General features: G+C 39.7%; 1 protein-coding gene across 2 annotated transcripts in view; it reads left to right on the top strand.

Moving 5' to 3' along the window:
* The window catches only part of oprm1 (opioid receptor, mu 1), a 36121-nt gene extending 29186 nt beyond the window's left edge, over window positions 1–6935 (top strand). The window contains exons 3-6 of one of the 2 annotated variants that reach the window (XM_042502754.1): window positions 945–1120; window positions 2928–3106; window positions 3397–3586; window positions 4854–6935. In XM_042502754.1, coding sequence (XP_042358688.1) covers window positions 945–1120; window positions 2928–3106; window positions 3397–3586; window positions 4854–4859 — 551 coding nt within the window. In that variant the 3' untranslated portion in view covers window positions 4860–6935. The remainder of the gene's footprint in view (window positions 1–944; window positions 1121–2927; window positions 3107–3396; window positions 3587–4853) is intronic. The other variant, XM_042502756.1, reaches the window with a different exon arrangement.
* Window positions 6936–13985: the final 7050 nt, after the last annotated feature.

Raw genomic sequence — 13985 nt, forward strand, 5'->3', positions numbered from 1 at the left:
CAGATAGGCTTGATTTCTTTCAAAAACATGGGAAGAAGGCAATAAGCAAGAAAAGACAAAATCACCCAAATATGAGTTATCTAACAGTTATTTTTTAAAGATGATAATTAATTAATAATAATAATAATTTAAAAAAGAAACAATGTTTTTAAAAGTGCTAAATTTTAAATATGTAATTATGATGAGCTATAAATATAAGTTCTTTGTGGCTATTTTTTTTTTTTACCCTAGATATTTTTCCCTAGCTTTTTAGTAAAAGAGTGATACTGTGTATTAATTCCCTGAAATTTCTTAACAAGTTGCTTATTGAGTTTTTCTTATGTTTTTAAAAGAAATCACACCAATTTGCTACGGGTTCAAATGCTTAAATACTTGTGAAAGGCGTTTGAAAGCAGCACAAGAAAAGTGATGTGGCTCCAGGTTTCAAAAGGTTAAATCCCTGGGTCCGTTTGTTTTGGGGAGTAAGAGACCTCTGCATATAATTCCGCTCCCAGTTAAAACCTCCTGAGCATCTGAATCAGAAATAGGGTGAGCACACACTAGCAGGCGGCCTATCCACAGTGTGCCAAACAACTTGGGAGAAGAACTGATTTGTAATATGAAGCTGCTTTATTCAGTGTTTTTACCCGTTTCATTTCACTTGGTCCATTTGTTTTGGAGAGGAAGAGGCCTCTGCAGATAATTTGGCTCCTGGTAAATACCTCCTGAGCAATGAACACTGAAGGACTTCTAACCAGGAGAAGTTTCAGCTGATTGCAATATGAAGTCCTCACTGATAGATGCCACTAAATCCCTTTAAATCGTACACGCTGTGCCTTTAATCCCGAAAAACAGAGTTATATTCAGAGCAGATACAAATAGGTACTCTTGAAATTGCTCATGTGGAAGTGATGAATGTTTGCGTCCCTGTTTACCTGACAACATATATCTCTCACGCTGTGTAGCCTCAAGCATTGTTGACTGCAAGCTCATATTCCCCCACCCCTCCTGGTACTGGGACACCCTACTGAAGATCTGCGTCTTCATCTTCGCCTTCATCATGCCCGTCCTCATCATCACTGTCTGCTACGGCCTCATGATCCTGCGTCTGAAGAGTGTGCGCATGCTGTCGGGCTCTCAGGTCAAGAAAAATCTGTTTTCTTTTTGTATTTTGTATATTTTGTGCCAAAGGCTTTCTATTACATGCAAATGGGGATTTTGAAATGCAAGCATCAGTGAGCTTTTTGTGAAATCTCAACAGCTTGTGTCTACCAGCTACGTGGTCTACACTTTTTACAAAATAACTAATTGATTCTATCTTTTGGAGTAATGAAGCAAAATGCAAGGCTGCCCAGAGCTTGCATGCAAATACGGTGCACTTATTGCTCTCAAGAGAAAGCAATTAGGGAGAATCAACTTAAGCCTGAGGTTGCGGCTCAGTTTTAATTCATCGCAGTAAAAGACCAAATAACCCAACAACAATCATTTTGAGAAAATGCACTAGACGTTTGCTGCAATACAATATCAAAGTGGTTGTAGATATGATGTGGTTCCACTCATGGTTCCTCAGCCAGAGACACACTTTTCCCAACCACTTTTCCTCCTTTCCATCTTCTTTTTTCTTTTCTCTCTGCCTTTTGATCCAACTCTTCAACTCTCATTCCCTTCTAACCATGTTCTCCTCCTCCTTCCTCTCATCCTCTACTCTCCTGTGTACTTCATCTGCCATTACCTTCCCTACATCACATTTCCCCTGTTTATCTGTACTTCCTCTTTTCTACACTACTCATCTTGTACCCTTATTTACTCCCAACTAGAACTAAACGATTTTTCTCTTGAAGATTGAAATTACAATTCTCTATTGCACTCTTAGATGCTCAAGTGAAAAAACACCTCTGAGATGCTTGCTTTTCAGACAGGGCTTTAAACAGACAACATCAACATAACATATCAAAGTGCTTGTCTTTCATAGTGGGGGACAAAATACATAACTCTCTTACTTGAGTCAAAGAATAGACACAAGTAGCAACACAAGTTGCTAAATCAAATTATTACTTGAGTTAAATTACTTAAGTACTTGCTTTTGAAATACTTAAGTATTCAGAATACTTTAAAAAATATCAAAACATTGTTGTATATTGTCACATATTCCGTGCACAGACATGAACTGAGCCCCAACACACACACATGTTTGACTAGTTTGGGGTTGACAGGTGTCAAATCTTGGGTCTTAGATGGATTACAATAATAAATTGCATTTGTTTGGAAGATTTTGGAGGATTTTATTTCACTTTCATTTCAACGAGTAATGTAACGAGAGGTTTATTTTATTTTTATTTATTTGTTTATTAATTCAAAAGGGACCATGTACAGTTTAAAACATAAATGTTACCATCTGATGCACTGAACCAGATTATAGTTTAGAGCTAATTCACATCTACAGTCCCTCAGTATGTCAGAGCAAAGATACAGCACAATAACATGATAATATAAAGTTGTACAAAATATTTAAAAAACCACACATATGACAAACAATACACACAATAGCACATGATATAAAGTGATACAAAGATGACACAAGACAGACATAAAACTACAAAAAGGCACATCCCACATAAAACACGCAATAAAACTCTACACATAATAGCACGTCACAAGTGAATACTTGCTGCGTGAATACGCGCTGAACAGCTTTTAACTATATTTTTAAGGTGTTTTTGAAAGTCCTGATAGAACTGCAGGCTGTTAACTCAAGTTATGTCCCCTGTGTCTGTCACGTTTCTCTTTCCTCTCTCTGCCTCGTGTCTGCGTGCTCACATCAGATGCAGCCAAGCAACAGGAAAACACAGTAAAGGCTCTCACACTGAGCCAGATTTTCTTTTCTTCGATTAATCGTGCAGCCCTACTCCCAACACTAAACCTTCTATGTCTTCTACATACGCATGCAGGAGAAGGACAGGAACCTGCGTCGGATCACCCGCATGGTCTTGGTGGTGGTTGCTGTCTTCATCGTATGCTGGACACCGATCCACATCTTTGTCATCCTCACAGCTCTGATCAATATCCCCAGCTCCACGCTGCAGACTATCACCTGGCACTTCTGCATTGCCCTGGGCTACACTAACAGGTAGAGACCCTGCATTAGTCTCAGACAAATATATTCAAGCTAAGAATTCAGGTCTAATAAGAGGAGATAAATCATTAAAGCCTGTTAAATGTAGATAACAGGATGTGCCCGATAAGAATTGTGTGTTTAACAGATAAGAGCAAATGGTATTGACTTTTTGATAATGTACATGGTTTTTTCAGTGACGGAAGTCGACTCGTAGTTGACCCATGCTATGCTGCGAATGAAAGTGAAAATGATGTTGGTGGGTTTTGAGGGATGCTGTGAAATGTTGTTTTTGACCTCTGCAGTAGTCTGAACCCGGTTCTTTATGGTTACCTGGATGAAAACTTCAAGCGTTGTTTCCGTGAGTTCTGCACCCCGAGCCCCTCGGTGATGGAGATGCAGAACTCGTCCCGGACCGGAGTCACTAGCCGCAAGCTCCCCCAGCGTGAACACAACAGTGCAAACACAGGAGAAAGGTCCAATCAGCAGGTAGATGTAAGACTACACTTGTGTCTGTTGAGTAAATGATGCTACAGCCAGGAGCTAGTCAGTCAGACTAAGTCAAGGACTTGTGGTCAATATGTCATTTGCTCAAAAGTCACTTCACCTGGCCAAAAAATAGTCCAGCACATTAAGAAAAACAAAATGTTGTTTTTCTTTGTGAGTTTGAAAGATGCTCGTAAGTGGTTTCTTTTTAGGTCAAATTTAAAATTCTCCCCCTATTTCCAATTTTTTTATGCCAAACTAAGGGCCCGTACACACATCACATTTTTTTGCATCCTCAAATCTGTTGATTTTAATCTAGACGATCAGAAGGCACACCATCCATCCATCCATAGCCGTCCGCTTATCTGGGGCCGGGTCACAGGGGCAGCAGGCTGAGCAAAGCACTCCAGACGTCCCTCTCCTCAGCAAAGCTTTCCAGCTCCTCCAGGGGGACCCCTAGGCGTTCCCAGGCCAGATAATAAATGTAATCCCTACAGTGTTTTCTGGGTCTGCCCCGGGGCCTCCTACCAGTTGGATGTGCCCAGAACACCTCTAACCCAGCCACCCTCCAGGGAAGCTCATTTTGGCCGCTTGTATCAGCTAACTCATTCTTTTGGTCACTACCCAGAGCTCATGACCACAGGTGAGGGTCAGAACATAGATAGACTGGTAAATCGAGAGAGCACACTCAAAGTGAAAACAATACTGCTGTGATGACTGTGCCTTGAGATAAACTTCAACTTTTGGAACACAGCAATGCACGGCATGTTATTTGACAAGGAACAACAAATTACAACCAGCAGATATGTTCCCTTTCACCAATAAATATCAGTCTGTGGTAAATATGGAGAAGTTGTTTAGTGCAGGGCTACTCAGAGCTTTACATCTGTCCCACAGACAATATATTAGGCCTAATGCGCACTTCAAAAACAACAGAAGATCAGCTCCAAACTCTGGATTTTTGGTAAATGGGTTATAATGCAGTGCTGGTAATTGTCACTGAGTAACTTGAGACGCAGCCTGCCTCCGTGCTTTTGGAAGTTAGCAGACAGCAGGCTAAAGAGTAGCATCCTGCACCCGACCTTGTGTTTTCCAGGTTAAAGATTCAGCATGTGCCCTTTGATTGTAGCGTCAAATTGACCGTACAGACATTAGAGTGCATTCAATATTTTAGGTGTATAACTATGAACAGACAGTCATGTAAAGGTACATAAAAATATACTATACACAACATAACATAGAAATACATTCTCTTTTTTTAACCACCTTTCTGCAGGTATGACTAGCCTTGGAGGGGTCGTCGGTGGACTCCCGCTGTTGTGGCGGTGTTGCCAACGACGATCTCAACTCAGAGGTTACGCAGGTCACCACGGGGCTCTGACCACACAAACACAAAACACAAACAACACTTACACACAAACAAACCAGGCTCATGACTGAGACTCAATAGCACAGACCGTTCTACAGATGTGTTGCAAGCTTAACTGCAGCGCTGCATCGGGTCAGGCTGTTCACCTGCCGGGCAGCTTAACTGTTACTAACTGCATGGCTGTGCAAGGCTTTAACTCTTACTGAAACAGATACAGGAATGAGGTCAGGATAGACTGAAACAGAAAAAAAACAATACTCCTCTTTACTGAGGAAGCTGTTGCACTAAACTGAGCAACAATTCTACTACAACTTGACAAAACTTGTATCTTGTTATTATTATCACTACAATGACAAGATAGATAATACAAACTGAATATTTGCAGCAAACAAAGACAGTATACAGATCTATAAAAGCCACCCACACAAGACACTACTATCTGAATGCTCCAGAGAACGCTGCCTCATTGATCTAAGTCTCCTCTTCTAACCATCGCTTTTCCTCCTGATGTTTTCTATTTGTCCGTGTGAGGACAATGTAGTTGTAGTTTTCAGGAAATATGGATTTATGGGGATGAATGGACCGTAAAGTAATCCGATTTTGGACTCATGCTCAAAAGCTCTGTGGCTCCTTCACCACATGAAGACATCTCTGGACAGGAGGTGTTGTTCAAAGTCATTTACAGCTTCCCGTTCACCCTCTGTATGAATTCCAGCCTATTACAATGCTCTCTACTGATTGATCTCCACAGCACCATGCTGGCTTTGGCCACTTCAGGAAGATTGAGTGTGTTGACGTAAAACTGTGCTTTCTCAACCCAGCTAACCCTTTGCTGTCATTTACTGCCCCTTGAGTCTCCATCTTTCTATTTTTATTCTCTGTAAAGAAGTTTTATGCCCTTTTACTGTACTTTATCATTAAATAGACATATAGTTGAGCACTGTATGTTCTCAGAATTTGACAAACTTCTGAATGTACAGAGGGAAAACCAGCTGTATTTATCACGCTGGATCATTGTGCTGAACTGTGGATCCTCCAAACCAGCAAAAATGATGCATCAGCCCATTTGCACAGCACTCGGCGCGTACTATTGCAGCGTAGTTTGAACATGTGCTGACCAGAGTATGATTAACTACAGCTTAACAGCCGTTACAACAGCTACTGGTTTCAATGGAGACACTTGTAAAGAAGTTAACAAGTGAGTCAAGCAGGATTGTACATCTGTTGTAATCTTTAGAATCGCTTGTGCTTAACTTGTCGTGCTGTATGCTATACTTACCAGTTGCCTTTACAGTAGCTCTACTCGATATTCTGTGTACAAGTATTTTTTTTTTAATGATCTGTAAAGTCGGACATGATTGTATTTATCTCCAATGTAAAATACTTAAAGTATTCTGTTGCTTTCTATAAACATGATATCATAACTTTGCCAGAGAAAGATTTCTGATGATCATGTTGGACCAGCAAGTTATTGTGCTTTTAACTATAACTTTTGTCATATGGACGCTGCCTTGTTACCTGAGGAGATATTAAAGAGAAAATAATGTGTGTAAAACCTTCAATTGTGAATTTGAACATGTATGCAGAGTTTAACTGAATCGACTGTTTCATGTTTTTTTGTTTGTTTTGACATAAAACTGGTGTTTGGTGACGTGATTCTGTACATACAGACAGTCTATTTTTGGTATTGCTGCTTTCAATCAATTTTGAAAGAATATGCAGGAAACTGTTATCATTTCCAGTATTTCGGGCCACCAGCTATTATGACAGAAACTGTTTAAAACTAATACTTCACTGACAAAATGATAATTAATACATGAGTTACTCAACCAATGTTACATTGAATTTGTGAGGAAAATGTTATTCTTGCATGTCTCCATTGACAATGAAATTTCCAGAAACTGAGAAACTGTTTTTTGCTGAAAATTTTGCCCCCTTTTACACTAGTAAATCCTGAATTTTCTCCATTTTTATGTTATTCAGTCACCATGGAGGCATGCTGGAAAAACAAAGTTTCTTCACAAATTAAAGGTAGCATGGATAGTAATTTATATACAAAAATATAATTTTGTAGATATAGTCTTTGAAAATGTGTGGCCAAATTGTCTAAGTTAAAAAAAATATTGCAAAAACAGCAGCTGAGTTTGGCGAAAGTGTAACATCCTATATTTCATGCAAATGAGTTTTATTGTGCAACAAAATGTAAATGTTTCATTTATGAACCATAAACAAAACCAGTTTTAAGGGGGCAAGTGTCACTTGTGTATGCTATAATGCAGTTTAGGAAATTGTCATTTATATTTATTTATCATGAGATAAAGAAAATGATACATTGTTTGACACAAAAACTGACATTTAGGATTAATGTAATAGGCTATCATTATAACACATTTTGCAGCTGGTGGTATTTGGTATACCATACAGAATATGTAAAGACAATTTTTAAAAATGACAATAATTTGATGGTGTCCATGATCTGATACACATTAAACTCTTTTTTTTATTTGCTCATAATAATACGTGTGACTCAGTCATGACTTAACTTGTATTCTCATCTTGAAATGCCATTGCTTGTAATCTAATGTACAGATGATAATTTCTACTCTATGGGCGACACTCTGTAACACAGTACATGTAATTTTGCTGTTAATCAGTGCATTGTCTATGGAATAAAATGTACTTCTGAGTCTCACTGAATGCCTTTTTTCTTGAATATAATTGAAGCATCATCTGCATTGCGACGTGTCCTTCCTGAAAATACAAGTGCGTCTTCCTGAGACACAACGCAGCTTCTTTTCTCTGTACACACAGTGATGACTACTACAAGTAACAAACAATAAAAATGAGTTACGGGGATATCATCTCAAAATAAACTGTATAGCCAGGGAAGGCATTATTCAAATCCAGCAACCATCAGTTTGTGCTTTTTCCACCATCAAACACGTGTTACCTCCAAACTAGAATTTACCACCAAATGATTGCTGCAATGCAAAGACTTATTAGTGTGACATTTCTCCATATTTCAGCCTCAAAGGTGCTGCGTCAGCTCAGTGTGTGTATCTTCATTTGGCTGTGCATTAGGATGTCAATGCAGGACAAGCACAGGTGTAACAAATAACATTAACGACTGCTCTGCTCCAATTTAACTGTCCCACTGCGGCATACCAGTGAGCCTGCGTGCACAATGCCAGGACCCTAGAACAAGTGAACCTAAATGTGTTTGGCCAGATAAATGCCCTCTGTGTCTGTGTGGGGGGTGTAATGATTTTTAATGTAATTGATTTTTCCTTGGCAGCTCCTCTCATGGGAAATCCTTTGAAAACTGTTTGAAACTCAAGTGGACTTCTGTGAGATCGACAGGTTGAAGGCTGAGGGAGTGAGGGATCAATTATCCACATTGAAAGGGTATGCTTTAAGGCTTTCATCATTTTTTTGCACAATGCATGATAGAATTTTTAATTCTAAAGTAATTTAGACTTACTGTATAACTTAGAGCAATTTTGTATCATGCATTTTCTTTTAATGTTTAAAGACTTATTTATGAAAGTGAGTAATTTAACATTGTTCATCCCTCCCTCTTCTCAGTATTCTCAACTATAAGGCTCACTTACCAGCAGGTGTGTTTCATTTTCACTCCTCTGCTGCTCTGACCCTGCTCAGCAAGTGGCCCCTCGCTTGACATATGGTGCTACGTATTACCAAGTGTTGAGGGGAAGTAAAAGAGGACACTTCACAGATATGTTACCACACCATTTTCTTATTTCATACTAGGACGCCGTGATTGCACTGAAGCTTTCAGTCTTTTAAAACCACTTACAAATATTTGGGGAAATCTAAGCTTTTGTTGCATAATTTCACCCCAGATTTCATCCAAAAATACAGATACCAACCCAGACTATCTGCGAGGTCACTGTGGATTCAATGTGTTTAAACACCGTAAGAAAACATCATAAATACAGTCTCAGAAGAGCATAGGCACATTCACGGCATGTATGTCTGCGTTCATGCCTTCAACTCTACCCTGTCATGTGTGAGGCTGACGGGGAGCCACGTTTTATGTTATTGGAGTTGGCAGCATGATTAGTCCTGTCATAGTGATTTCTGTCAAGTGGCGTTGAATGTCGCCTCCTCCTGCATAGACGGCACTCACATTCAGACGTGATCATGCGAGGCTGCCCTTGTCTAGGTATGGAAATCAACCAAACAAAAGATAATCAACCGAACGACCCTCGTTTTTGAGAAAACGAGGGTCGTTCGGTTGATTATCTTTTATTATTATCTGTCTCAGAAGATTAAAAACATTTTATTTTAAGTAACTGCAGAAATGTGTTACCATGGCCAACTCATTTCTCTTGTATGGAACCTTATCATGCCGTCCTGCATACAGGGAACAGCTATTCACCTACTCATGCAAATGTGCACATTCTGTTATTGTTTTCTTTAAATTGGACACATTGGATAAGGTTAATTATCTCATTGTGATGCATGTAAACACATATTCTGCACATGTTCACACACAAATATTCATGATCTAATATCCTTGATTAAAAGTACACGTTTTGCACATTCTCGAATTGTATATTTAGAGGGTTTGAGTGCTACAGAGGCTGTAAAATATCACACTGTCTGCAACAGGCATGACCTAAATCAGTGATTACCAAACTTATCCTCAAGTACCACTAGTCCTGTATGTTTTAGATACAGTGGTGGACAGTAATGAAGCACATTTAGTACTGTACATAAGAACAGTTTTTGAGTATCTGTATCTGCATTGCATATTATTTTTGTAAAGTTAGTACTTTGACTCCTGTACCTTTGAAAGCCAAATATTGTACTTTTGACTTCACTACGTTTCTATGAAGGCTCTCGTTACTCTTTACATTTGCTTTGAAGCCAGCTGATTTTTTTTTTTTCGTTTCTAAAATGCAAAGGTCCAGAAACAGTTCTGCATATGGTTTGTTTATCGAAACGGTGTCCCCTCTACCTCGCTGATTGGGCGGCTCATCGGTGTGGTCATCAGTGGCCGCGGCAACAGATTGAGTGGAAGATTCTCCACCAGATCAGCCATGGCCCTAACCTCAAGTCCATTTTTGAGATCAAGAATGATTCGTATTGTTTAAACGTCTGCTCCGTTTACTGCGCACAAATCTCATCATGGCCTACAAGAATTCCACATCCATATTCAACAAGCTTTTCATTCTACAGGTTCTACAAGCAAGTCAGTGCATTCAGTGGGGCTGTTTTAAAGTCGTTAGATTCTGCAAATGTATTGTGAAAATATACAATAAAAGATACTTTGAATACTTAAGTATTTTTAAAAGCAAAAACTCAAGTCCTTAGTCTCAATTAATAATTTGACTCTTTGACTCAAGTACTAGAGTTGTGCTTCAACACACCTAATTCAAATGTTCAACTCGGTATTAACTCCTGAAGCTGCTTGATAATGAGCTCATCATTTAATTCAGCTGTGTTGCAGCAGTGAGAGATCCAAAACATGCAGGACAAGTGGTACTCGATGAAAGCTTTGGGAAACACTGGCCTAAATAATAAAATTCAGTGGAAGTGTGATTTCTATTCATTTGAGATAGCCATATAGTGCTGATCTTGTGTTATCTGATTCACACAGTGCAGCAGATTGATGTTCGTGTTAATGTTTCAGGGAAAACGTCAAAAGCTAGAGTCTTTTTCTACTCTTCCACTGCTTTTGGATTTTCTCAGGTCATACAAAGTGAGTGAACAGGCTCTTTACTGATTGTAGCATTTGGCCAATGGAGAAATACGGAGTTTTAAAGGAGCAAATAGACATTAATCCTTTGCGAAACCTCACACAGCAAGAAGGTATGATATTATATGTTCAGAGCTGTGCAAAATCCGATTTAAGTCCACCAGGCCGGGCAGATCAGCACTGTCATAGAGCAGCAGCTTACTCAGGCTATTTCACACACAGATTAATGGCTAACCGGCTCTCATCTTCTGACTGAGAGGGACATTGCATTTTTGCCGGTGTGGTTCACGGCATGGTAGGATAGTGAGAAGTGGACGCTGCAGAGAGAATCTCAGGTGTGGTGGAAATAAAGTCATGGTTTGTCCCAAGAAAACAGGAAGACAGGAAGTAAGCCAGAAAAACAGTTGGTCGAGCTGATGCATCAGTAAGCAAATGACCAGTGAGTCCTGTAAAGCTGCCATTACTTTATCCCAGCCACCCAGCAAATGCCGGCAGTTTAACAGCTGACCACTGAGCAGCCTCGGTTTGTCCGTCGACTAACCAGCCGTCGCTGTAACAACCCCACAGGGTGTAGTTAGTTTTTACCTCTCCTCTCTATCTACCTCTGACATCTGGTGGTTGGGAACGAGCTCCGTCTCAGGCAGCTGGTTTAAATCACGAGAAGTATCGCTGACTCCATTTTTTACTGTGCTATCACTCAGAGGGACTGTGGGGCACAGGAGCCATCCAGTCAGGCAATATTCCCATCCATCCACCTGATTTCATTGCCCTTTCCTCCTGCTGGTGCTTTGCTTTGCAGTTCCCAGGTCTGCTTGCTAAAAGATTGGCTATCAAGGTTTGATTATTATGCCCCGGTGACTATTATTTTACCATAGATGTAACTCCACAAAAGTGAGAGAAAACTGCTTCGATGCAGATGCTGGCAGAGTGCAAAAACAAAAAACTACAGGAAAAATATTTACAGTTAATCTTCTGCCTTACACACAGATGCAGTAGCCTATATATATGGATACAGGGCTGCCCCTTAAATGCATTGTGTACCCGTGACCTTTTGTGCCAGAGTCTCTTTCAAAGACAATGTAGCACTTAAACACTTGACTTCCTTGCAAAAGGGCTCTTTATAAAGTGGATTTTACAGAGTCGCTGTAATACCATCATTGAATGCACACTCCATAGTACCTGTTTCACATTAATGCGTTCTTTCAATAGTGTGCTGTATACTGCAAATGTGGCTGCGGCTGCACTAACACACACGCTGGTCTTTCTCATTACCAGATAAACCAGTGTTTTAAAGGCGCATTGCAAAGATTTCACATATGAAGATCAGTTTACTCGCATGAACTACTCTCAGCTTGTGATAACAGTTATTTAATGACTTTAAAGGAGGTGTTGGATTATCCAAAATGAATGACAAAACAAGATCTATGTTGGCACAACTGTGGCAATCAAGGTTCATTATTTCCCTTGCTCTGGTACTGTACAGCTGTTAAAACACTCTGGTCAGAAGTGATATTTCTTATGTCAAAGTCATTCAGTGTTATTTTCTCTGTATGTCCCAAAGCATGCCTGCTGGGCCTGAAACCAAACAGTAACTGTGGCGGTAATGCCAACAGTCTATGACATTAGGTTGCTTGACTACTAAAAGACTATCCATCCATCCATCCATCCATTGTCATCCGCTTAATCAGGGCCGGGTCACGGGAACACCTTTAGCAAGAGGTGCCCAAGAGGCATCCTTATCAGACACCTGAATCACCTCAGCTGGCCCCTTTCGATGTGTAGAAGCAGAGGCTCTACTCTGAACTCCCTCTGGATGTCTGAGCTCCTATGTCTGAGGCCGAGCCCAGCCGCCCTCCGCAGGAAGCTTATTTCAGCTGCTTGTATCAGCAATCTCAGTCTTTCAGTCAATACCCAAAGCTCATAACCATAGGTGAGGGCCAGAATATAGATAGACCAATTCATTTAAAATGGAAAGATCGTTAAACAGTCTGCTCTCTTGACATTCATGGCTGGAGGACTAGCTGAACTTGCTGAACATCGAATGGGCAGTCTGTCTGTCAAAAGACGTGGGTAAGGGCCTGGAAGACCACTGGGACACTGCGTTCATTTTTAAAATAATCCTCTGCTCCTAGTTGATAAATGCTTGTATACAATGGTTGTATTGGACTTAATGTGTTGCATAGCATTCTGAGTGTCACCCTTGCACCTGCTTTGATGTTAAGTTTTATGCTCATGAGTGGACAAAAGTCAGGTTTTTCACATTCAGCTGGCCTGCTGTGCTCTGACAAAAAAGACAGTCAATAGAAAGTAATTACTCAAAAGTGCACCAGACACTTTCCCCATTTCCTCAATAATTAGTGCAAAATTACACTGCCATTTCCTGAAACTTTTCTATGAATCAGTTATAAGAAGCTATGGGACACTTAAAAACTCTCATTCAAACTGTTGAATATTGAATAATGGACTGGTCCAGACTGAAGTGAAATGGAAACTGAAGGAAGAGCATGTTACGATCATAATCAAACACACACATAAAAATAATGAGAAAATGAGTAGCATAATGCAACAGGCTGCATAACAGCTTATCTCATTCTCCCCCATGTTTAAGTGAATGTGAGGATACTAATGACATAGATATAATTGTATCTTTATTCTCATTCTGATCCAAATCCCCAACTGTCTGCTGTCCTTTATCGTGCACTCAGCAATTCTTATGCAAAGGGACAGGAGATACAGTATATACATAAAATGACACTGAACTCCCTATACTTCTGATTTCACCCATGAGGACTGAATGCACTGCACTATACCACAAGAATAAACTATAATAATAAACTATAATAATAATAATAATAATAATAATAATAATGGAAACTAATCACCACTCATGACCCTTTTGGCCCTTTCTCTTTTTTCTCTCTAATAGAATAAGAACAATAAATCGGCGGTTTCCGCTATCAGAAATGTCATCTCTATCCCTGTAGATCTGCATGGTGCCGTGAGATAAACAGACTGTCCTTTATTATCCTTCATATCAACATATTTCAGTTTTTTTTCTATAGTGAGCTACAAGGGAGCTTGTGTGAGCTATTTCCAGAGGGCATGCTGTATAGTTTATTCACACATAAAGGTCAGCCTAAATAATGCAATCTTATATCACATTGTTTGCTTTTTATGCTTGCTGTCAGCATGTCATTGGAAATTAACCTCTGACAGCATTGCTCTACCTAACTCTGTTGATTCTTTCTAAATTTCTATTCATTGCAGGCTGAAAAACTGAAACAATACCATCAACATCTATGGACAATCAACCC

This window comes from Plectropomus leopardus, chromosome 15 (assembly GCF_008729295.1).
Source record: "Plectropomus leopardus isolate mb chromosome 15, YSFRI_Pleo_2.0, whole genome shotgun sequence".
NCBI classification, from domain to species: domain Eukaryota; kingdom Metazoa; phylum Chordata; class Actinopteri; order Perciformes; family Serranidae; genus Plectropomus; species Plectropomus leopardus.